Source organism: Biomphalaria glabrata, chromosome 1 (genome assembly GCF_947242115.1).
Source record: "Biomphalaria glabrata chromosome 1, xgBioGlab47.1, whole genome shotgun sequence".
Taxonomy (NCBI): domain Eukaryota; kingdom Metazoa; phylum Mollusca; class Gastropoda; family Planorbidae; genus Biomphalaria; species Biomphalaria glabrata.
The window spans coordinates 17,197,446-17,223,754 of record NC_074711.1 but is presented as its reverse complement, the minus strand read 5'-3'; the positions used below and the strand labels follow the sequence as shown (position 1 = coordinate 17,223,754).

Sequence of the window (26,309 nt, the reverse complement as noted above, 5' to 3'; positions counted from 1 at the left end):
TGTATCCTAGCAAATGGAATTTTTAAAATGTAATATTAGATTGGGTTTTGTAATTTTTAAGTAATTAGGCTATATGTGTTTAAAAACGTTCTAGTTTCTTTATGTTTCTTTGAGTTGAGGGATCCAAACAGATGATACATAGGCCTATTCTAAAACTGGTCTAAGCAAGGTTAAAATCATTTTAGTTTATGCTCTTTCTTCCCTCGTGCCTTTAAAGCATGGAACGGGCTGCCTGAATCAGTCACGAAATCCAATGACTTAGTAAAAGTTTAAATATCTAAATGAAACAACAATAGGCCTACATATATGGCGTAATTATCTTATTCTTTTAAGGAACCTGTGTGATTTACAAAATAAGATTTTCAAACATTTCTTTTAGAATTGGAATGTTTTATGATTCAATCGTTGTATGGTATGCGCTCCAGACTATCACCTCAATGGTCACAGGTTCGAACTCTGACCACCGCCATATCCCTTGCCGTTCTGCAATAGGTTTGGGCTAAGAGTAAAATCTTATACTTTCTGAAGGAAAATTCAAACTAATGTAAGTGAATTATAAAACAAAGTACACAATAAAGTACCTAATTAATTTAACTTTTCTATTTAAATGTACATATTTGAATAGTGTTTATTAGGCTACTAGGCCTGAGATAAGAGAGCTCCACTAAGTTAACAATAGGCCTATAATGACCTTTACATGACGGTTTCTCATAAATGATGATAATGACTGTGACATCGTTTACTCTAAATATAAAGCTATTCTATAATCTACAGTTGTTCATCAGAAAAACACTATCATTGCCATTCATGTTATCTCTAGATTTGAAATGCATTAAGTCATCATCTTCTTCTTCCTCGTTCTCATTTTTTGTTCGAGCGTTCAGATGACTTGATTAATATATGAGATGAACTGCGTAGTGGTTTCCAAATCAGGGAGCTCTCCATATAGTTTTCTTTCTATTGGGATGTTTTGGGGCCAGTGTCTTGTACGGGCCTCATAGTAAAGAGAACAGTTTTGAAAGACATGGTCGGCATTCTCTGGTGACACTCCACATGCACAGATTTCACTGGTAGGCCTACATATAGCTTGAGTTTGAGGTTTGAGTTTTGAGTTTAGGTATATCGGCACAATTTTGGCCATGTCGTGCCCGTAATCCTTTAAGGATCACTCTCCCTTTAAATAACAAGGGATAAATTCTATACAGTTAAATCATTTAAAACAAAGTCTATTCACAGTTAAAATAGTAAAAATTTAATAATTTGGTAAAAATCTTATGTAAATATTATATGTTCACAATTCATAAATCAGATCTTGTTAGACAACCCCACCTCCCGGACAAAGCCCAGTATTTTCCCAGGGTTGACATTGTCGAAAAGTGTTTTTAAGTTGTGTGCTCTAAAAAATTTCTCCCTGACATCCTGGTATCTGGGGCAATCAATGAGGATATGTTCCACGGTGAGGCGAGAGTCACAGTACTCACAAAATGGGGGCTCCTCTCTCTTCAGCACAAAAGAGTGCGTGATGTAGGTGTGGCAAATCCTAAGTCTGGACATGGTCGTGCTACCACGCCTTGTCATTCGCCACATATAGCTTGTCTCATTCTGTTGTGTCAGGTCCTGAGTCGAAAGATTAGACGTTGATCTTGTCGGATATCTTATAATAGGCGTCATCTTTCTTGTGATTCGGATGAGAGCGTGTCCATTTCTCATTTATTTTATTTACTATTAGTTTCTTCATTTTTTTCTGAATATAGTGCAATGTTTAATTTTGAGTTTGTACTCCCACTCTTGGCGAGTGTGTCAGCCTTCTCTTTTCCTTCTAGTTCTATATGTGCTGGTATCCATTGAATGACAGTTGTTTTGTTTTTTTGTGTGTTGTTTAGCTTTACTAGTGCTGTCCTGAGTATAAAGTCATCAATTCCCCAGACTTTTTTTTAAGCATTTAATATTTCCCCTTTTGCACTGGTATATGGACTGCTAAATGTGGTTATCTTTATTATGTTATTAGCACAACATAAGTTTAACAATTATAATAATATTTTTATATTTGTAAGTCATGATTTTTTATTATTTTAAATCCCAACTTTGCTTTAGAAATTTTTTTTATTTTTTGGAGCTTCTCTAATCTTGTAGGAATTTATTAATGACGAAAGAAAAAGAAACAGAAAAAGAGGGGAAGGTGTGATTCAGAATGTCTAAAAGTGCAAGTATGTAAAAAATAATGCTATTTAAAACAAAATATTTACTCAACCCATATAGGGATGATGGCTGAGTGGTATTTCAAACTAAATGTTCAAATGTTGGTGAAGACTGGGATATTGAACTTCAGGATATTTAGGACAGCATTGAATTCCCCAAACTCTAATGGGTACCTGACATTAGATGGGGAAAAGGTGTCTGGTTGTGGTGCTGGCCACAAGACACACTCCTTAACCATCTGCCACAACCATGACCTTTACATCTGCCATAGAAACAGATGACCTTTACATCATCTGCCATAGAAACAGATGACCTTTACATCATCTGCCATAGAAACAGATGACCTTTACATCATCTGCCATAGAAACATGACCTTTACATCATCTGCCATAGAAACAGATGACCTTTACATCATCTGCCATAGAAACAGATGACCTTTACATCATCTGCCATAGAAACAGATGACCTTTACATCATCTGCCATAGAAACAGATGACCTTTACAAACTTTGACCTTTACAGACATCATCTGCAAGGTATGAAAGGGGTACTTCACTTTTTCTTCTTTTAACAATACCCATAGTTTGAGCAATGTAGTTTATGCATTTTCATTATTATATTAAAAATTTTAATTAACATCATACTATGCAAAAATTATTTTACAATTAGCAATTTTAAATGTTTATTAATAGTAAAATTATGTAACTGTTCTTTTCATTTTCTGCAGTAAGTTATAAGCATGAAATTATGACAGAGAAGAATCATTGAAGCTACAATTTCTGTTTTACAAAAAAAAAAAAAACAAAGACCCAGAAGTTAAAATTTTTATAATTTAATTTAAATTTTGGAAAGTTAGGGACAACATACATTTTCCAACTAAACATACTTTTAGAATCATCACCTATATAAAAAAAAATAGTAATATAATAATATGTTGTTTTTTTTAAAACACAGACTACAAAAATACAACATAAAATACTGAACATGCCACAAATTTCTGGATGCTAAGAAATATATATGCTCAAAATCTGGAATGAATTTTGCTTTCAGTTATTTGTGACAAAAAAAAAGGACAACATTGACTTTAATAGCTAATGACAGTCTTATTGTCATTTTCAATGAAGTAACTTGAGCTCAGCAAAACATTGATACAAATTATTTTGTATTCTGTAAAATAAAACAAGAAGCAAAGTGTCCATCTCAATTTCACAAAATTAAGCATACAATCGCACTTCCTACATTATCACAAGATAAATTCAATGTGAATATGACTTTATACATGGACATTTTTTACATAAACATTATATATGTAATTAATTGTTGATTAAAAGCCTTGTGTTAACCAAGATCCCCAGACTTTGCTTGGCGTCAAACAAGATGAGTTTGAGAACATCATTGGTGAAAACATGACATCATTTGTACTCATTTTGTCATGGTCTAATCACATTCACCTAGGTCATTTGTTTTTTTTTAATCATTAGTTTTGGTGACAGTAATTGTGTAAAAATTGTTTCAAACACAGTTTATGATTAAGGCTATTTTATTTTGTATACAAAAGATATAAATTAATAATATGGCATTCCAACATTTAGAAAACATGACATTTTGACTGATAACTCAAAAGTTAGGTGACTGTGAGGACTTGACAAAATGTCTTATAAACTTCAAAACAAGTGAAATCTTGTGTAGAAAACCAAACAAACCTGTGTAACATTCATGAATTTAAATATGTATTCAATCACACTGGGACAGAATTTGTGAATTTTGTTGATAAACTTTTAAACCATTTAAGTCCCTTTTTTTAAAAAAAAAAAGGAAATATTCAAAATTTAATTAATGCAACAGTTGAAATACAGTACACAGATAAATCCATTTGATAAACTTAAATGTGTAAAGTTTAACTATATTTTATATTCATTTGAGATATAAACTAGAAGCAGTATATTTGCTTTTGTGAAAATTAACTTTGTGATACATATATAGTAACTTAAATTAAACAAATCGATAGAAATCATATAAACCTTGATAGATAATATAAAAATATGGCAATGGTACCTGTGAGAGTATGTGAGGGAAGAAAATGTTACACTAATCACTTTTAAAGTGAGACAAGGTATGGTTGGAAAATTATTTTATTTGTTTTTTTCATCAAAGGAAAAAAAGATGCATACATTCACTGTAATAGACAATTATTATACAAAGACAAAAAATTATAATAAAATAAAGACTTTCAAGCTATTGCTTTAGCCTCAGGCAGAAATGTTTCCCAATACTTGATTAGCTGAAAAACAACCACAAAAAAAAAAAAAAAAAAAAACAGAATTAGCACAACATAGAATTAATTAAGTACACTAGGATTTTCAATTACTGTTAATAAAATTTAAAATAAACAAAACTTTTCATAATCAAATTATGTTGTTTTTGTAATTATTACAACTCATTAACTTTGAAGTACTCATTTTCTATTAATATAACATAATAATATTATAGTATTATAACAATATAATTAGGTCAAAGTAGATTTTGGAAAATACAAGTTTAGAAATATAAATTAAGAGATAAGTCGTTATACATATATTTTTAATGCTCAGTGTAAGCATACAAATAGTACAGGCATTGCTTTCAAATATTGCCACAATCTTTCTTTTTTTTTTTAAAGTAACTATCTTTTTTAAAATGTGTTTTAATCCTGGTTAGATGCAGGGATCTGGATAAGATGATCAAGATGGAACCTCATTGAACTGACAAATGAGATTATGTATTATTTTCGAATGGGAAAAAAAAAATTATTAATCCTTATGTTCAATCAAAGGCACATCTGTTGGAGTCAGTATTAATTATACCAGTGAAATTTTTTATTTCTGGCATTCCAGGCATATTGTTGGGTGAAGCACCTTTGGATACTTGATAGAACCAGCAAAGAAATAAAAGCAAAGTCTAGTCAACACTAGGTCATAGACACAACAAATCTAACTTCAAGACAAAAAACAAAGAACCAAGAGACTTTGCCTAACAAGTTTCTAAATCCTGACCCACGTAGGTAAAAGTACTCTTCAAAGTGAATGAGCTTCAAGTGAACTTATATAATTAAAGTGTTTTTTATTTTAATAATTTTGTTAGTGATTCATAAGTCATTCAGTCTTGTGTGAACATAGATTTTTTTTTTAAATTAGCTTTTTTACATTTAGTCCAAGCATTGATAAAGTGTGATTTCCTTTTTTTTTTAATTGTTTTTCATATAGAAAATTGGGATGTGGCTAAATTTCCCTTTTAAGTTTTCTAAATGCAAAAGTAAAATACCTTCTCCTGGTTATCCATAAGTATTTCCAGATATTTAATCACATTGTCTCTGAAGTCATTGACTCGAAGTTTTTCAAACCTAGACATTTCTTTCTTAATATTTTTGGAAATAGTTTCAAAGTCTTCTTGACCCTTCTCAACTTTTTGCTCCCACTGTTAAAACAGACAGAAATACATTTAAAGTGTAATAAAGTGTCAATAATTGAAACTCACACCAATAAAATCTGAAATTGTCACAATGCTTTAATTGTATACAAACAGATCCACTAACAAAAAAAATAAAAATAAATGAACATTTATGAAGGATATAACTTTTAATACTTATTTAATGTTTTTAAATGAAGAAGAAATGTTCAATGTATTCAAATACTGATACCTCAGTGATCTCTGCCTGAGCTTGAGTAATTTTGTCTAATTTATTTTGCATTTCCAGCTTAACTTTAGCGTCTCTCTTCTTGGCCAGTGTGCTTTCAGCATCTTTCCAGACCTTGTAGGTCTTAATTCTTTCATGAAAAACATCCTGAGGCCAAAGAAATTTGTTTTAGTTGACTGAATATCAGAATAAATTTAAGTGTCATGTATAAAAGTCAATTATTTGGCCACATCCTGGTTTTCAAATAGGAAAGGTATAAATAAAAAGGACAAATTTGTTTAGATGGTCTGTAAATTTCAAGCTTAATATTTATATAGCAAAGTATATACATTGCAGCAGGGACTTCATAGCCATGTGAAATACTGCACTGCTCCTCAATCTTTGGACTCGAAGACAACTCTTATATTAAAAATGGGGATTTGTTATATATTATTAATTTTGTATTGTGTATTTTTACTTAGAATATTGTGTGTTTATTCATTTTATAAATTCAATTTGCATTATTGAAATTTTCCATTCTTTTCACCAATTCAAATATCTCAAAATTGGGTCATCAGAAGTCTGAAGGTATAGAACTGTACTAATCACCCAATACTATCACCCCATTAAGAATCATCAAATGACAATGACAGCAATTACCTTCACAGCACCCATGAGGGCTACATAGTCTTTCATTAGCTCTGCCATTAGGAAAAAATCTGCTTCTGATTGTTCTTTGTGCAGTAGCTCAATCTTTTCTTCTGTCTCAGCGAGCTGCGAGAGAGCGCGGGACAATGCAGTGTGTTCCTCAACATTGCCCAACATGGCTGCACTCTTTGCAAAAATAGCTGTACTCTGACTAAGTTCTAGAAAGTAATGAGATTGTATAAACACAGCAGAGAAGGAGCATAGACTTCCATAAAAAAAATAAAAATAAATAAAATATAATCAATGTCCCATAACACACATAATTAGTATTTACAGACAGAATCATAAATCAACATGGTTAAACAGAAATTCAATAATAACTGCTAGTGACACTAACATAACTAATAATAATAGCTGTGTATTTGTTACAGTTCAAAGAATTATTTAGAACAAAAGAGACAAACAGAAATTTAAAAATCAAGATGCATTTGGGAATAGGTATTGTATAGCCAGTTGGTTTGTATTAAAAGAATAAGAATCAACATAATTACCTTTGCGATGAATTGAAAGTGTTTCAATATTATTATGAAGTTTCCTTAACTGTATGTCCAATGCTTCCACCTGTTGTTGCTTTTCCTCAAACCACTAGTGAGTAATAAAATAGCTAAGTGTTAAGAAGTGTTTACAAATTTTTCCCTACTGTAACAGTAAAGCAAATACCAAACTTTTAATGAGTTATAAGATTTTTTTAATTCCAACATTAAAATTAAAAATTACAAAAATTATTTTTTTAAACTTTAGATATTTAGATAAAGTTGTTGTTTTTTTGTACAACTTTATATATAACTAAAAAAAATAATATAACAGTAACTGTAAAATAAATAAACATGAAAGCTTTATTTTGTTTTAAATAATCTTAGGTAATTTAAAAAAAATTCTTCAATTATTCAAAAGTTAAAAAGCACTATGTACACAAATGTTTTCAAACTAATAAGGTATTAGTATATTCTAGCTTTAAAATAAATTAGAATAAACAAGTTGAATACGGAATCTAAAGATATAAAATAATATTCAACATGCAAGGAAAATGAGAAACATTCCCAACAAACAAAATGCAACTAAAACAAAAATACTCACATTAGCAGAACTAAAATACTAAATAACAAACAAAATAACAACACAAAATGAGTTTTTAAACTAATTTTTTTTTTAAACAAAGGCATAACTTAAAATAAGGCCCTGAGGGGGAAATTTAAAACATTTATTTCTAGATTCCATAAGATAAAAACTATTGAAAATTCTAATTGGTCAAAATCAAATTACTAACTGATGCATAAAAAAAAGCATTTGCTTATTTCTTCTTCTTCTTCGTTCTCATTGTTATGTTGGAGCGTTCAGATGACTAGACCAATACATGAGATGAACTGCGCAGTGGTTTCCAAATCAGGGATCTCTCCATATAGTTTTCTTTCTATTGGGGTGATTTGCTTATAATAGTCTGGATAATTTTTTTGTCCTTATTTATATCTTAAAGAATCTAGAACTATCACTATTCAATTATGCAAGCATTATATTTTGAACAAAAAGCCATTTTAATAAAAATATTTCACATTAAGAGTAGAGGCACAAAACTATATGACCATGACAAAAAAACAACATCAATATGGAAACAAAGAACAAACACCATCAAATAAGCATCATTACCTCCACCTCTTGATTCCACTGGCCCGAGGGAGATCGTGGGATGATTGAGCAAAAATAGTTATGGAAGTATAAACCCCATGACTGCAGACATGTTGATGGGGAAAAGGGGAGACAAAAACATTGATACACATAGAGAGGGTCGCTCTCAATTTAATAACATGGAGAGATTCCCAGATAATTGTAAAGCCTTATATCCTTCCCAAAAGAAAAGGCATAAGCAGAAAGATTCTCGTCAAATTCTTAACTTTGTAAAACATCTTTAAAAAAAAATAAATTTTAGAAGCCTGTTTCTTTTTCTAAACAACAGAGCATACATGGTTTAAAAATTCAGCATTATAGCAGTTCTACTAGTGATATTGACTTTTCAATCTTTACAAAGTCACTGGTTAATAAAAGGTAACCTATTGTAACTTAAGAAAACATTTGTGCACAAGTCAGGACAATTAAAAAGAACAAGTACAAAAAACTCTAACCAAGGGCAGTAGCTTCTCAACAAATACATCACACCCATAGTAAAACCCACAAAGAAGATAAAATAGAGCTTCTTAAGCAAATATAACTTATGCAAATGTTGGGTTCCAAAGTGTTTGTGTCAATGAGAAAAATGTTTGAAAATGATGAACCAACCTCATCACTTTCATCCACTTTGAGGGTGATCTTCTCCAGGGACTCTCCAACTTTGTGAAACAATCTCATTACACCTGCCCCACTTAGTGCTGATGTACTGGTTGACTTTGGGAGATCTCCATCTTTTTCAAGAAATTCTATAAAATCAGGATCACTAGCCAGAGTAGGGTGAGCAGCTGTTCGAACAAGAAACCTATGAGGAATTAAATAAGAAAATATTTACTATAAAAAAAAATAATAATAATAAAAAAAGCTATATTAGATCAATCTCAAACATTAAAGTACACACATAATTAAACAGGATTCAGAATATCTTGGTGGACTTCTCATTTAATTTTTTGGAGTTGCAGATAATCTCCATGCAGCTATTGAATATCATGAACTGCCTTTGTTATTATGTTAAAAATGGTTTATATATATAGATTTATGAGCAATAATATGGATTCTTAATTTTAATAAACAAAAGGATGCACTTTTTAAAGACTAAATGTATAGCCACTTCATCTATTTTGAGCTTGATAAAGATGAATGGGAAATTAGTTTACAAACTCTCTGATTTTCAATTCTGAGATAGGATCATGCATAATTTCTTTAAAACTTTTTTCAATAACGGTACACAAGTTTATTTTTTAAAAATATGAACAATCAACTGAAAAAAAAGGACTCTTTTGAAGGAAAAATGTAAAAAACTTGTTTTTTTTTAACCTACTTTACAAGTCTAAACCTGAAACAGACAGCACAAATTAGCTTTTCCATTTGACTTGTAATAACATAGAAAATAATGTACTACCTCTCAAGTGCTGCTCTGCGCCTTTCAACAAAATCTGATGAACCAGATTCTTCTTTGGACATTTTCACCTTCGTCATTCCTAAATAAACATTAAGCTTATTAACAAAAAACTAAATAATTACAAATAATTTTTTTTAGGTATAAGCTGCAGACCAAAAGGCCATTAGGGTCAAGGTCCTGGTGAAGACTTTAATTTAGACTGGAAACCTGCACACCAAGTACACATAACCATAAAATTTAAAAAAAAAAAAAAAAGACACGAGGCTGGTCATGTCTTGAACACACAATACATTTACCCTTAAACCCTAGGCCAAATACGCATCTAAATGTAACATCACCTGGCCTACGGACTTCTCTAAGTCTCTTGCCTCTCTATATATATTTATATACATACATATACAGTTCACCATACTTCCAGATGTGACAATGGACAATGTCATACAAAGAGAGTCACATAGGGAAGCAAGTCAAATTAAAGTTCTTGTCTTTTTCTCTAAGCAGATTAAATGCTCATCAAAATGAAATTTATTTTTTTTTCTTTTCTATTTTTTTTTCATAAGTCACAAAGATTTAATTTTAAAAAAGAAATGTGTCAAAGAAGTATGTCAATCATTAGATTCAAACTGACATGATGAAATGGAATACCTAAAACACTTTTTTCTGGAGCAGGTGGCACAATAATTCCTAAAGGCACATGTTTTTCAACCAATTTGGCGTGTAGCCCTAAGAAATCACTAAAGCGTCGGAGTACTGCATTTGTTGGTCGCCTGTAGGCAGGATTTGATGTCTGAAAAAAATTTTAAAATAAAATAAAAACTCAGTTAAACTTTTAGTAAGATTAATATATTTCAATGCCTTTTTAAATTCTTTTATACTTAGATAAATACCTTGGTTATAATTTTATAAACAATATAAGCTGACATTCCCTCTCCCATTTTAGAAGACTCTGTTATTTTTATTTCCATTTCATAGGCTTCTTTCTCATCAGTAGAATCAGAAGGCTAAAATTTAAAGCAAAAGATACATTAATTTTAAAAGTATCCATGTAAAAAAAAAGTATTTATATCCTTAATTATGGATGAATGTAGCTGTGAAAATTAAGTGATTTGACACATATATATATATAGCCCTAACAAATAAGAACTAAAAAAAAAAAGGGCCTGTGATGTTCATTCATAAATCCAATGATGACAGCACATGAAGCAGGACGTTTTGACTCAGCCGTTTTGGAGCGAAGATCGCTTTGGTCATATTAACATTCTTTGTATTATTTTTTTAACAAAGAATGATACATATCTATGTTTCGTGTGAGTGTTTTTGTTAAGACGTATTTATCAGGCACAGAACAAGAGATATTTTTGTCAGTTTTTTTTTTGTTAAGCTTGTTATTTAATTATTGTTAAATGTGACCAGAACAGAGGGGGCAGGATAGGTGTCACAGGTAATGACCAGTCAGAAGAAGATGATCGCCAGACGCAAATGACCAGTGCTCTTCATTTGTTTGACTTGACTTGCGTCAAGGGGAGATGTGTCACCCAAATCACCCCTACCCCATTTCTCAAAATATATCTTTTAAAAGTATCTTAGCTTGTTCTGATATTAAACTGATGTCAACACTTTTTTTTTTTATATTTCTTCTGGAAAGAAATCGAAGAATGCCATTCAGTGCGCTTAGCAGACATATATAATTAAAGGGAAGGAGGAGCATGTCATTACTATTCAGGAGTCTGACTTATTATATATTCATAAAATAAGCAAAACTTTTATTAAAAACAAAAAAAATTTGCTGGATGGTGTTAGAATTTATACTATACATACAATACTATACTAGAATGAAATAAACATTGTGATAAAAGCTATGCGGTTATTAAATTATTGTCAAATTATACATTGAGGCAAAACATCATGTACCAGATAGCACAATATCAATAACATTAGCAATAAACACATCTTTTGTAAAAAGACAGTAAAGAGATATAAAGGAGGACTATTTTTTTTTATGAGAAAGAGGTTTTTAAAGTAGAAGAATAAGAAATCACATCTACAGCCCAAGATCTTTTAAGACTTTAGAAAATTTATAAAGACATTTTTTTTTCTTTGATTATTTCCCTTTCCCACTGTCACAACACACAGATGTCACAACGTGTGTTGTGGTGCCGGGGATTTCACTTGAATTAAAATAGTTGAATAAATGACGATCTAGGAATCACAATAAAAGATTCTTTGCTAAAACACAACTCTGGAACTTTATTTAAATATAAAACGTAAGTACAGCTTATGTACAAGTTACAGATCAACAAGTATAAATAACATTACAAAGGCTTTAAATCAGAGCTCTTAGAAACGTGACTATCTACTATGGAATTCTTTCATCGACTGGCGTTCTTTTTCCCTCGTCAATTCTCTTGCGCTAACTCTTTTTAAAAAATGTCTTTATTTATTTTCAAATCAACCAATAGATTTGCAACATCATAATTACGTCTTGGGTAAAACCTGAGGTGCTGTCAAGGGTCTAGATTTGTGGGGTAATTCCTGAGGCTCAGTCAAGGGTTTATATTTCTATTTACACATAAGCTTTTAAATGTGAAATATACAAATAAATCTATAATGGCATCTGTGACACCCACCATAAAAAATAAAGTCTAGTTGTGCTTTTTTTAATTGACAGTCAATTCCAAAATAGGAAAAATAGATACAGAGATAAATATATTTCTTACATCAACAGATTTTAAGGAAGGCGCTGCTACTTTTGTTTTTGCTGTTGTTGCTTGTGAAACCAAAATTTGAGGAGTCGACTCCTTGGCTTGGGAGGCCAATGCTTTCTCTGGCTTAGAAGACACTGGAGCTTTATCTCCATTGTCTTGAACTTCATTCTCTTCATCGGAATCAAGTTTAATTTCTGAACTTCCACCTTCAACAAAAATAATAATTCTTTTAAGAAATACAACAATTTTTTTTTCAATTGTTTGCAAATAAAAACAGAAGCAGTAAGATTCATGCATTTGTAAGTATCCTTTTAATTAATAACAACAGTCCCTTAATATGTGCTAGATAAAGGGTGGACATTTTTTTTTAAATAATTCAATTCCTCTGACTAAATAAGAGTCACTGAAAAAAAACACATCTATCATCCTTTAAACTATAAGGAAAATAGGCTAATCTTTTTACTACTTAAAGTCTCTCCTCATGTCCTCATTAGATCCTTTGTGTGTACACCTTAAATCGTTCTATAGTGTAAATGCTCCAACAAGCCTACCTTTAAATAATTCATCAATGTCGTCATCAGGCGTATGATCTACACCATTATGAGGAGGGTCAGGAGATTTCTCAGTTTCTGGTGATGATGGCTTCTGTAAAATACAGTGACTTTTTAGGCATATGTAAATAGAACATAACTTCTTATTTATTTATTATTTGTTTACTGGCATCCAGCAACTGTACTGTTTTCTAGAACTTAGTAATTATTAGAATGATCTACTAATCTATTCATTCTTAAGACTTAAGTCTACTGATCTACTTTGGGGAATCTGGAAACTATTCTTGATAAAAATAAAAAGTAGGCTGATTAGCAGATCTAGATTCTATACTATAATACTAATAGGCTTCCTATAGGGGATAGCCACTATAGTTAGTATATAGTTATATATTAGTATATAGCCTATAGGAATATACTAGGTATGGATATGAATAGTATGAATCTATAGACAGTATAGATCTAGATTACTATTGTCACTATTGACATAGTATTGCCTATTGATCTATAAAAACATTTCAATAAATTTGATATAAAATATAATACATCTATCAAAATATCTAGATCATCTATACTTTTAAGTTTGTAATATATCTAGGCAGAATATAAAATCTATAGACAATCTAGATCTAGAATATACTAATATTATAAATATAGGCATAGGATTCCTGATACTGATCCTGCCGGAAGCTTGTCTCTAACTCTAACTCTGAAAGTGAATGGAAGTTATTGCCATTGGAAGAACTATCTTATTCTTTGTATATTTTAGTACATTTCCTCTAACTTATATTACGTTAAAAATAAGTAAAGAAGGTAAGATATATATTTAAATTGTTATTTTAATACCTCCTTGGCATCTGAAAATAAATCATCGTCCTCTTTTACATCTTCTTCATCGTTGTCGAATGGGGGAGGTTCCACTCCGTCAGCCATTTTGAGAATCACGTGATAACTCTGAACGCTTTCACGACTGGGTTTACACCCCTTAATTTCATACCATATTAATTTCGCAAAATTACGAATTTAAAAAAAAGGGGGGGGGGTGAGACAAAGGCCCAGATAGACCAAAACGGCCTGTCTGGGCACTGGTGGATACAGAAGGGGGGAGGTAGGGCACAAACAGGCACAAAAATTCATTTGTCCCCCTGGCAATCAAATCACTAAATAAAATTTAACGATCTGATATAAAATTTTTCACATGTAAATTAAGAGTGAGTCTGGTGTGAGCCTATATTTTGGTTTTCTATAGTTATCATTAGGGCCAGCATCGGACCGATAATGGCACAATAAGGGTTATCCCTAATTCAACCCCAATGAAAATCTCAGTTACTAAACCTTTGGGGCTAGTATAAAGATTTTCCCTAATTGAGCCCCAATAAAAATGTCAGTTACTAAACCATTGGGGCTAGTATGGGCTTGATTATGGTGCGATTCTGGAAATCCCTACTGGATCCGGAAGTGGTTTTGCCCATTCTGGGTCCGATATTGGCATGATTAGGGCTGCCCCTAATGACGCCAATGTGCAAACGATAACCGCACTCATTAGGGCCTACATGGGGCTATTTAGGGCTGCAATTAGGGCAAAGGGGGATAATCCTAATCAAAACTGATACAGGGCCATATTGGGCATGTTTATATGGATGTGTTGTTTGGTGTAAAGCACAAATATATGGATATTGAAAATCATTATTATTAAATGATTGTGTAAAGTTTCAACTTTATCTGAGAATTTATGTGGGAGAAATAATGTGTACAAACATTGTACCAGACAGAGTGAATTGATATAATTTAAGCTTTGTAAAAATAATAGTTACAAATAAGCATATACAATAGCAAAGTTTAATTTTACCTTGAGGAAAACTTGGGCCCACTACTGTTTCTGATTTATATAAATGACCTATCAAATTATTTGCAGATGATGTGCATAATATATAAATAAAAACAACACGAGATACTGAAACTTTGCAAAGAATATAGCAAAAATGAGAATCAAATTGAAGCACGTCTTTCCACCCATAAAAATAGTTAATTAATTATTAAGTGTAACAAAAAAGCTAAAGCAAATAAAAAAAACTACTTATCTAATTCATGGTAAACCAGTTTCACAGACTAAAAACTCAAAATAGATTAAATGTGTAGGCCTAAGACATAATTATCTTCCCTTTTGAAGTAACATCTATAATTTAAAAGATACTATATAGGCTATATGATAAATGAAAAGTTATCATGGTATCCTCATACTGACGAAATTATTTTTTTTTAAAAGCAATAGGGTATAGAATTTCCTGTTAACCCACCTAACTTTCTCGGCGACAGAGAGCGCGGCTCAGAAAAAAAAAAGAGGGGTGGGATAACAAGTAATCTTCTCTGTACCGGTAGGCCTATATATATAGGCCTAATTATCTACGTCGCCAATAACATATGCATACGCATTCCAGGCAGTTGGCAGATTATCACGTGATCTCACAGGTGAGACGCACCCATTTAGAGAGAAAACAATACTATTGGGTGGAGATTTCCGACAAATACTCCTGTCATTCTGCGTGGCTCCCGAGCAACCAGTTGCATTAACAAGCGACCTTAGTGGCGTCGCATGCATGTACTTACACTGACGACAAATATGAGAGGAGAGCTCTTCCTGGCGAACTACATTTCGCAAAATGGCTTCTCGATGTTGGAGATGGGACAAATGGAACACCTGTAACAGTACGGTCACATTGTTTTCCTGTTTATTTTGATCCCGTTCAACAACTATACGGCGACCTCGACTTCAAAACTGTCACGCCGGAATAACTCAGCACGCGAGCTATATTAAGTGTCACGAACGAAGACTCCCTGCACCTGAATGAACATTGCAAGTATTGAAACTTATCCCAACCGACTATGCAACTTTCACCAGCGTTTACCCCTACTGGCCTCTTCATAAACTCAAAATTAAAAATGGCTCAGTCGTCATGCTTCTGAGAAACCTCTTGCCAGCAAGAGGTCTCTGTAATGGCACTAGATTGACAGTTACCAGCATTCATGGGACCGTACTAGAGTGTAAAACTATCGCAGCTGCTACCTCACAAACTGACCTTATTTACCGGATATCCCTGACTCTTATCAGATTCAAATTTGCCTTTTACCTTTACGCACAGCACAAGGCGAAACATTCAAAAGATCTGCTTATATCTTCCAAAACCTGTTTTCAGTCGTGGACAATTGTATGTTGCTCTTCATTCATTCACAGTCGTTTGCCCAAACCCACCCCATTTGGACAACTGTGTCTTTCAGGAAGTGTTCACCCGTCACTAAATAGCGGCGTATGCTACGCATCCTCTATTTGGGACCCCTCAACTCAAAAAAAAAAAAAGAAAGAAACTAGAACAGGCGCAAAATAGAGCAAAGAGATTTATAACAAATGAATGAATGACTAGAGTAACACCACTAGTAAAATCACTAAATTTAGAAATGCTTTAGGACAGAAGACTCAAAAGTAAAGTAGCAAAAATACATAAAACATACCTACTTAAAATAAAAATACTCAGAACGACACAAAGAGAGAACAAATTGCTACAAGTGCTCCTTCTTTCCTAGTGCCATTATATCATGGGATGGGTTGCCTGAATCAGTCAGAAAAACTAACAACTTGGCAAAGTTGAAGTCAATGATTAATATACATGACTAGAATGACATATGGATATGCATAGGTCATAATTATCATTTCTTTTATAGTAACGTTTGTAATTTATAGGTTTCAATATATTTTATAATTACTGATAGATTTCAATTTTATCTTCTTTTACCACTATTACTAATAAAATAATTTAATCTAATTTAGTCATATGTTTTGGTATGTAAAATTTGCTTTACTCATTAGTGTAAGTTCAAATATTGTTCAGAGCCCTAAATGTTAGAACTAAATCTTTTTTTTTTAATAATAATTTCGATAGTGGGTTAATCTATTTATTTTTTGTGGTCATGTTAAGTTTTAACTTCTCTTGACTCAAAAACAGAGCATTATAAAAGAGAAAAAATATTTTGAAATTGTATCCTTAACAAAAAGTCTATATTAATACATCATCATCATCTGTCACTTGACTTTCATCGTAGTAGGGGTGCTGTGATAGTTTGCATACCCAAATTCCTCCACTTTTCTTAGCATGATATCAAGAGTCAATTCTTTTACATTGTCTAGCCAACTTTATTTTGGACCACATTTTCTTCATGCTCCCTCCACTATGCCTTGACTTTTGACAGTAAAGAGATGAAATGTCTATTAAACCTAATATTATTTCAACATATTGATTATTTAAATTAATAACAGGGTGAGATGATTTCAATACAAAACTGATGTTACATATTTCATGACTTATTGAAAATTGGTGTGACTAACAGGCTTCTGTAATGGCAAAAATTTATGTTATCAAAAGATATTATAAGAGCATTTCTATACAGCACTAGAAAGTAGGTTACATGATGATTTTCCTTCGATATTTATAAATCGAGTTATACATAGAGTAAGATGAAGACTGTGTCTTAAATGTATTGTGATCACTCATTTTCTTCTACACCAATATTTACCAACAGTTAAAATATGTGTCTATATAAGCATATAACTGTCAGACTGTAAGGATATGATAAGACCTAGATCAGTTTTCACAGTAAAAATTATAGCATGATGTTCTTCAATAAGTGTCCAGTTGCAGACTTAAAAAAGGTTCAGGTCACTGAAAAAAAAAGTTATCGTCTGTTAGAGGAATGCGACAACATGAAAAAATAAATTTACTTACTGAAATAAATGTAACAAAAAAAAAAAAAAGTAAAATGCATCAAATGTACTTTATTCAGAGTCTTATTAAAAAAGAAACTTGTATAAATTAAATTAGTCACAGAAGCTGCACTAACCTCCGATACTGATATGGACATATAGCAATATTATTGCTACTAAAACAAAACACAATAGCTATGATGTCACAACAATTTGTTTTACTAATATTTAGTTTTGTTTGATGTCAACATTGAGAAAAAATATACAATAAGCGATAAATGAGATTCAGTGGCTAATAAAATATACAGTTTAAAGTCTTATACACATTTTAAATAACACAAACTAAAACAAAATGTATTTCTCTCACACTGAAACTAAAAAAAAGTATCACAACACTTCATAATAGCTTCACAAAGTTAGAGGCGAGGTTAATCTGAGAAAAAAAATCTCTCAAGAAAAGATATATAAATCAGGAAAAAAAAAAAAAGATAAATGTAAGTTACTGTTTTTGAATGTAAGTCTCACGTGATATCACAATTAAATTTTAAAAAAAAAATAGTTAAAATGTCTAGCAGCAGTGGTTCTTAGCCTTCAATGACGCAAAAAGCACTAATACATTTTTCAACTGTACCTAGTAGTACTAAAAGGTCATCAAAGAAAATCATGCTGTTTGCACATTGAATGTCTTTAATTTCATCAACTGTACAGATGAAATGATTCAGGTTATGTAGCTTAAAAAATGAAAAGCTAAAACTACATATTAACTACCTATTTTGTCAATGTGTATGAGTATAAATCAACAAAGAATTCTGGGAAATCATTTGTAAAACAACAAAATAAAACTTCAAATGCATGTTTCATCATATGAACATTACTACTTGTTTTTGAGTTAAATGAAAACACTGCAGATTTCATCTAAGTAAGACTCTGTATTACTCTGTTTTGTTTCAGTTTTTCTAATCGACTGGCTAACTGTTTCTCTACTTTATCTGGAAGTGTGGGATTGGTGAAATATTCTGAAATAGTACCAAAAAGAAACAATAAAACAATACATTTAAGAAAAAAGTATATATATATAATATCTTTTATTTGTCTAAGGTAAGAAAGGTACCTTTTTTCAGACCTTGTGGTCTATGGGGGCAGATGATGTATAGCTCATCTGTTTTTTACAGCTGACATTTAACAAGGGTGTCATGTGGGTAGCACAATGACCAAAAACCTTTTCTTACCCAGGTATATCAGGTAGCCCCTTGAGTACAGTGGACTCATAAGCATCCTAAAGACACCAAAGTTCAAATCCCAGTCTTCACAGGGATTCAAACTCTAGTGTGTAGGATGGACAAGAGGTCAAGGATGTCTACTTAATATCAGGTTGTCAGAGAGAATATTCTGGGGACAAGGATATTTAAGGAGCCATGAAGGTGCTAATCAAGTTAGTTGGTCAATAGTCATTGTATAAGCTTGCTTGTTTTTTTTTTTTTATCATCATTATTATTAATGTTCCTGTATCTACATTGTATAAACGCTGTATCTACACTTCATTATTGTTTCAAGTTAAGAGTTTGGTCATTTCATTTTTTACTAGTCATGATTGATTTGTATTAACAGCACCTCAGAATCCACATGTCAGATGATTGTGGCAAAAATATAACACAGCTCTCTCTTGAAATGCAATCGTGACAACAAAATGGACAACTTTAAGAGTCAGTTAAGTCACTTAAGTACCGTATGGCAAAATAAAATGTCTACTGTTATGGTTAATACATTTTATCTATATTTGTAGCTAAATTAATAAAAATAAGATTCTTTAGTCAATTTGAGAATTTAAGTGACTATATTTGAATTGTAGGACCAATAGAACCAGAACAGATCAGTTTCTGATGATGATTTTAAATAAAGATTTTATCTGAATAGCACAACTATAACGGTTTATGCTTTTACCTACAGACTCAATTAAGTATGCATTTCAACTGGGTGTACTCAATAAAGTTTACCTTTGAAAGTTTTAAATGTAGATGTAAGGCAAAAGTTTAATGAGGATGCCATGTGGACAACACAATAACCATAAATGTAAATGTATTTATTTTCAGGAAAAATCATTGAGCTTCCATTTTTTTTTTTGTAATCCTGGAATACCAAATTTATTAAAAAAAATTCAAAAAAAAAATTCTAGCCACTTTGGCAATCAAACCTAAAAAACTAGGTTTGATAGTTAAGTATTTTGCCATTCAGCCGTCTTAAGAATAATGCTAAGATTTTTTAAAATATAAGAAATTATATATCTAACCTGCAGCAAATTCTCTAATGCTTTCTGGACGTTTCATAAGAACATCGCTAAAAATAATAAAAAAGTTTTAGAATTAATTTTTGTAATTATTTTATTACTTACTAATTGTTATTCAATTATTTGATTCTAAAAAAAAAAAGAAAACAATGCAAATACAAAAAAAAAAAAAAAAGTAAAACAAAATAGTTAAAAAAAAAACTTGTAATATGTTCAGATATTTTGTGAGAAAGGAAAAATATCATTTCCTAGTCTTAATTTCCAAAAGAAATGCAATGCATGAGAATTCATATGGTTTCACCTTGAAATTAATGTGATGACAGTTTAAAGAGCATTTTACATTACCAGGCAATCCGAAATCACTTAAAGGCAATAGATATTCACACTTCATAGGACTGTCTCAACTAGTTCAAATTCTTGTTTGATAAAAATAATGAACATATTGTAGACTCAGACAGAATTTTAGAAAAACTTAAGAATAACTCAAATTTAATGAATCTGTTTGATATAATATCTTATTTTTTCTTACCACATTTATTGTTCCTATTTTCACTTGATAATGTTAGCTAGTTTGCTTAAACATTTTGCAAAATATGATTCAACAGAAATCTGTGTGTATTCCAAGCTAACCTAATTTTTTTTAAAATTTGGACTAAATTTTACTTAGCAGTTAAACTATCCATATTGTTTATGTGTTGCATTAAACATTCTCTCTAGAAAGACATTTACCATATGCCAAAATGAATTAAAAACTGACTATCTAGTAATACCTCAAAAACCCAGCAATTAAACATTCAACTTCAGGATGTTCTCTTAAATATTTTTCATTCCCAATTCTAGTTTTTATCTGAAATGAAACAAAAAACATCAATGGTTATTATTTTATGGGTCACAGTGTTCTTTGAAAGCCAAAAGCTGTCATGTGTTTTCTATGCCAGAAGGAAATAAGACACCTGGGTAAAAAACAGTTTTGTTTTTCAATGCTCTCTAAAACAACTAAATCTTAGTCTTCAGGCTTATAATGAGCTGATTAAATTATCATTATTTAAGTACAGATGATAGTTTTAGCCCCACTGTATTTGGGGTATCTCAGTCTATATAGCTAGGGAAAAAAACAGAAGTGCGGAAGAAAAAAATTACAGACAAATTAAAGATTGCATTTTTTTTGTGTTTGTTCACACAGGTTGCACTTGGAAATAGATTATACGTACTTCATGAATGAAATGTAAGAGGTTTTAAAGAGGTGTTATCAACTAATTTAGACAATGGCCTATATGATGCCTAATGAGGAGGTTTTTTTTAAAGTTAATTACGTTTTTTAAATTTATTATGAAAAATAACCTTTTTTTGTTTTTACCAATTCAGAGGACAGGAAAAACTTCAAACGTTAATTTTTTTCCCTGGCCATAATTCTACCAAGTTTAATCGAGATATATTTGCAGTTTGTTTACAAAGTTGAAAATACAGTTAACATTGAGCCCTATGGGAATTTACAGTTTTTGAGATAGTCTATATAAAAAATTTGCTTAAAGAAAAAAGAATGTCAGGCCTTGTAAGGCCTAATATTTTGCATATATTAATATAGTTGTTTTTTTTTAATAAACAAGCTCGCAAGAGTCTAACTGCACATTTTCAAAAAATTGTTTCAAACTATTTTGATCACAATTTTTTTTTTATTTTTTGTTATTTCCTACCATCACAACTCGCCATTTTGCCCACACCCCTCTGACATTTCTTGTAGCTCAAGACCTGATAATTTGTTAATTTCCTTCAATATTTACACTCTTAACAAGTAAAGTTCATAAATATTAATGAAATCAGCTTTGTGAGCTAGAAATTTAATACAAATACTAATACTAGATCTACTACTAAATTTCTTATTTAATAAGTAGATCTGGGGGTGTGTCTTGCCTGGCCTAGCCCTGATTAGCCAGTGACAAAATCTCCTCATGCATTCCAATGGGCTCAATGTTAGGTAAAAACGTGACCAAAAAAAACCCATAACTTTCTAACTGTCATCATTTATTCATCATTGGAAAGATCTAATGAAGTACTTTAATGAAGAAAAAAAAAATTTCCCCTCCCTATAGAACTTCTATAGACACTGTCTTATACTTTGTTTATTGTTTTCAATCTATAGTCATTTTCATCTAATGAACACCCCTGATTTTCTGATTACACACCCTACAATATTTGTTAAAATTAGCCTTTATTTTGATAGTTATGACGAAACTAGCATATTTTTTTTGTTCATACTCCATTTCTTTACAGTTCAGACATATTTAGTTTTTTGTTTACTCTGATGAACAAGGGTTTTACTTGGGTTCAAAGAGCACTGGTATGATGATGTCACTTTTTTTCTTCTAGGACAGAAGGAGGGTAGGTCCGGGGTTGAAGTTTTTTTTTTTTTAGAAAATTTAGCTATCAGCTAAACAAAAAAAGAACATTTGTGATCTATGGCGCAGATAATGTTAAGGTCATCTGTTTCCATTGCCAACAGTTAACGAGCAGGGTGTCATGTGGCCAGCACAACGACCAACTGCCTTTACTTTCCCCAACTAAAGTCAGGTACCCATTAGAGTTGGGTGGATTCAGGGGCGCCCTAAAAATCGCGAAATTCAAAATCCCAGTCTTCACCGATATTCAAACCCAGGACCCCAGGTTCGGAAGCTGAGCACTTAACCACTCAGCCACCACACCCCCATCTGCTAAACATGGCATATCTAAAATGCTTCTAAATAGGCCCAAAAACACATACATGTATGTCATAATCATGAATCATCATGCATTAGATAGATTAGATCATTAGGTAGTACGTTGATAGATTACATTAATAATTTGAAGGAAATGTATCTTGTTCTAGTCTAATAATTAAGTAAGTCACTCTTGACTCTGGATTAGTAGAGTAGAGATATGTATAATGTCAGAATTATAATTTTGTGTTAGAAAATAATCTGTCTTTGCAATAAATTTTTATTAAATGAAAGTTGATAATGCCGCTTTTTTTTTATTGCGCGAATATGATTGGCACCCAAAAATGAAAATTTCATCTATTTTTCATGAGATTTTTATGATTTTTCATGAAATATTAATAATTTCCTAAAATTTCCAGGAGGCCCTGGAAAATCAGAAGGCTGCGGGTCCTATCAAAGTGCGGGTCCTATTGCAACAGCATAGGTTGCAGTGGCCTAAGGCCTGCCCTGATCTATTCTAATCAAATTTATCAAATCTAATTTAAAGATATCTAGATCTAGTTACTGTCTAGTAATTATTATCTATCTCAAATAATCTTAATCTTGTAATATGATTTAAATATATGTTAAATATGTATGTCTTTATGATATCGAGACCTAGACTAGCTATAAGTAGGCCTATAACTAAACTAGTCTAGATCTTGACTCTCTTCTCTAGTAACTCTAGAAAAATAGATATAGAGCATGTGTGCAGTTGAGGTCACATCAGTATGTCACAGTATGTCATCATACATGGTAACATGCGGATAAGGCATAATCATAAGGATAATAGTAATAGACAGCTGCCAAATAATTGATATGAAAAACTAGGGGCCTTAGAATAATTAGATTTAGATGGGGAGTTTTACCCTAGACCTAGATCTAATATAACTAAAGTTAAAGTAACTTAAAGTAGTAAATAAACTAATTATAATAGAAAAAATAGATATAAAAAATAAAAGATCTAATTATTATAATTTAATAATTATTATAATATAATATATTCTAATAATATAAATAAATTATTATTATTTTTTATAATAATAATAAATTTAAGACAGGCATAGTCTAACTCTAATAACCTTAAATTGGTTCAGATCCGCTTGTTGTGCCTGGCTGAGGGCTCCTAAATCATTTACGCCACCTAAATCATGTTTTTCCATCCCGTGAGGAGGACCATGTTTAGGTTGGTCCGACATCTTTTACTCCTTGACAACAGCAGAAGAAATGCAGTTTAGATCTAGTCTATATAAAATGCAAGGCACAATTTCCTATTTCCTGTTATTGGTATTACGGTGAACTGTCTGTTTATTATCTTTGAATTTTATCCTAACTTTTTTTTCTATATTGGAAAAACAAAAAATAAGGTGGCGTCACTAAGGGGATGCGGGCCGCATCGGGTGACACCCAAAAGGGAGTGATACCCAAGTCAGAAAAATTCACTTTTGTAATACAAAATATATAAATATTAATGGTTATATACCCGAACATGTTTATGCACAATTGACATATAAATCTATAGTGCCTATAGTTTTTCTGCTTAAAATAATTTTGGTTGAAATGTCATCAAAATGTACACACTTTAAATCTCCAGCAAAACGTTGTACCTTAGTCTCATCTATATACCAGCTGCATGGATATAAACTCTGCTTCGATTTAAAGAAATGTTTTCATCAAAGATATTGAAAAGTATATACTATCAGAAAGCCAACTGACAGTCATTTTTTATCAAATGACAACAGTCTTTAGACATTAGGCCTAAGTGTGCCAAAAAAAAAAAAATCACGAGTCGTTTGAAAAATATTCATTAGGCTTTGAAAAATGTAAAACATTAGCAGCGGACTTACGATACAAAAAAGAAATGACTAAGAAATTTGTTGTATCATATTGACGTTTTTTTTTTTTTTTAAATTTGATATCACACGTCATTGTTTCTAGCAAAGCAGAATTTGACATTTCATTACCATACTGACAATGAATATTTATTGGATAAAAGGAATTTCTTTGTGATGTGTTTTCCAAACTATGATTCAGTATTGAATGAACAATTTATATGACTGAAAAGCAGCGACGCGCAATAAAACAAAAACAATAATGCACAAATTGTAAGACACATTTCCAAACGGATAATAAAGATTATTATTATTATTATTATTATTATTATTATAAATCAGAATGAGGTAATGAATATGTTTGATCGGATGTTCGAAATTAAACATTTACAAGATTTAAAAAGAGAACAAACCGATAAGATCACTTCTGATACCTAAAAATACCATGAAAGGGATGAGCTTTACTTTACAATGATGTGTCGAGCTCAGGGATATGACAATGAAGTTATAATGCCTAGCTGGAAGAGTACAACCAAGGTAATAGATAGGCCTACTTCTGAACTGAGTCGATCTGAAAAAAAAAATATTTCAGCAACCGATAAAGTATTGTTGATGTTCAGTTCGTTTCAAAACAAATCGTTGTCAATGCTGATTTACAAAAGTTTGACATTTGAATAGAAACATCAAGACTGAGAAGACATCGATAGGCATCTAAAGTTAATATAACTGGACATTATTATCAATTTAAGCTTTCGTTTCCTACCACCTGCGTGTCTTTGACGTCATGTGAAAGATGCTGTTTAAATTGAAATTAATTAAGTACTATTTAAGATTGACCTAATAACAAAGACGACTTTCATATCTAGCAATTTGATCTATAGAAAGAGAGATTACAGAGGCTATTCGCTATGATGAAGTTATTGATAAGTTTGCAAGTTTGAAATCTAAAAAAGGAAACTTTATTGCAAGAGCATTTATTCGTTGTTGTTTTTTTTTTTACGCTTTAAGATGTTAAGTTTATGAACATATTTATTTTTTAGTACGGGGTAAGGGGTGACACCATGAGCAGACCTCACCGGCTGACACCCACCCTAGTGACGCCACTGGGTAGACCCATAGACTGCTAGTCCATCTCATGGAAAAAAAATATTAATGGGGTCTTCACAGATGTTGCTCCAAGTATATTAGTAAGGAGTTGATCTGGATTTCAATGTTTAGTACATAATGAGTAATCAAGACTGAACTCACTGTATGATTTACGAATATCAATAAAAGACACTGCCACAAGAATTGCAAGAAATGAAAAACGTGATTGCAAGGATCAAATCTACAGCCTCAACTTGTCTGGAAACATCCGATCCATCAAATTGTCACTTCAGCTTTAGCAAACAAAGCTAGAAGAAAATAATATTTACATGTTGCCCTATCTGCTTTCTGTGAGAAAAATAACAAACGGAAAAAATGATAATTTCTTTGAAAGAACATTTGCGCATGATTGTTTCTTTGTTTTACATGTTTCGGATGTTCCTTCAGAGTTGAAGATAGTTTATTTCCTAGTCCAAACCTCCCGCAGGACGACGGGGGATGGGAGCGGGCAGGGTTTGAACCCTCGACCGTCGATAAATCCGAACGACAGTCCAGCGCGCAAACCGCACGACCAGGCAGCCATCCGAGGACTAAATTTCAAAATACTTTCTAAATCTTCCTCAACTCCCGTTTGCATTGCTAGAAGTCCATTCACAGTTCAAAATATTCCGGAGACATCGCAGAAAAAGTGTATTTAACTCTTTACAATAGTGATGCAGCAAAAAAAAAAGAGATTTCTCATCAATGCCA

The 26,309-nt window shown here is 31.6% G+C and overlaps 2 protein-coding genes and 1 long non-coding RNA gene across 5 annotated transcripts; 1 reads left to right on the top strand and 2 right to left on the bottom strand.

The window, feature by feature from the left end:
• Positions 1-951: 951 nt before the first annotated feature.
• Positions 952-6,704, top strand: LOC129925674 (uncharacterized). Its single transcript, XR_008777367.1, has 3 exons — positions 952-1,070; positions 2,134-2,207; positions 5,072-6,704. It is a non-coding gene; the product is annotated as an uncharacterized LOC129925674 (long non-coding RNA).
• On the bottom strand, positions 3,015-13,866 carry LOC106073477 (sorting nexin-2-like). Of its 3 annotated transcripts, none has more exons than XM_056025571.1 (13): positions 13,719-13,866; positions 12,876-12,969; positions 12,337-12,530; positions 10,507-10,620; positions 10,265-10,406; positions 9,620-9,698; positions 8,830-9,022; positions 8,203-8,220; positions 7,050-7,143; positions 6,511-6,716; positions 5,875-6,018; positions 5,499-5,651; positions 3,015-4,479 (listed from the first exon to the last, which is right to left on the bottom strand). In XM_056025571.1, exons 1-13 carry the CDS (start codon positions 13,803-13,805, stop codon positions 4,429-4,431), a joined length of 1,569 nt encoding a protein of 522 aa, XP_055881546.1. In that variant the 5' UTR covers positions 13,806-13,866; the 3' UTR covers positions 3,015-4,428. The 3 variants fall into 3 exon arrangements, with proteins under 3 accessions (XP_055881546.1, XP_013089505.2, XP_013089511.2); XM_013234051.2 differs by lacking the exon at positions 8,203-8,220 and adding an exon at positions 7,636-7,653; XM_013234057.2 differs by lacking the exon at positions 8,203-8,220.
• A 3,811-nt stretch (positions 13,867-17,677) lies between these two features.
• Positions 17,678-23,896, bottom strand: LOC106073494 (RIIa domain-containing protein 1-like). Its single transcript, XM_013234068.2, has 4 exons — positions 23,724-23,896; positions 20,680-20,756; positions 19,913-19,959; positions 17,678-18,641 (listed from the first exon to the last, which is right to left on the bottom strand). Exons 1-4 carry the CDS (start codon positions 23,838-23,840, stop codon positions 18,541-18,543), a joined length of 342 nt encoding a protein of 113 aa, XP_013089522.1. The 5' UTR covers positions 23,841-23,896; the 3' UTR covers positions 17,678-18,540.
• Between the last annotated feature and the right edge of the window lie 2,413 nt (positions 23,897-26,309).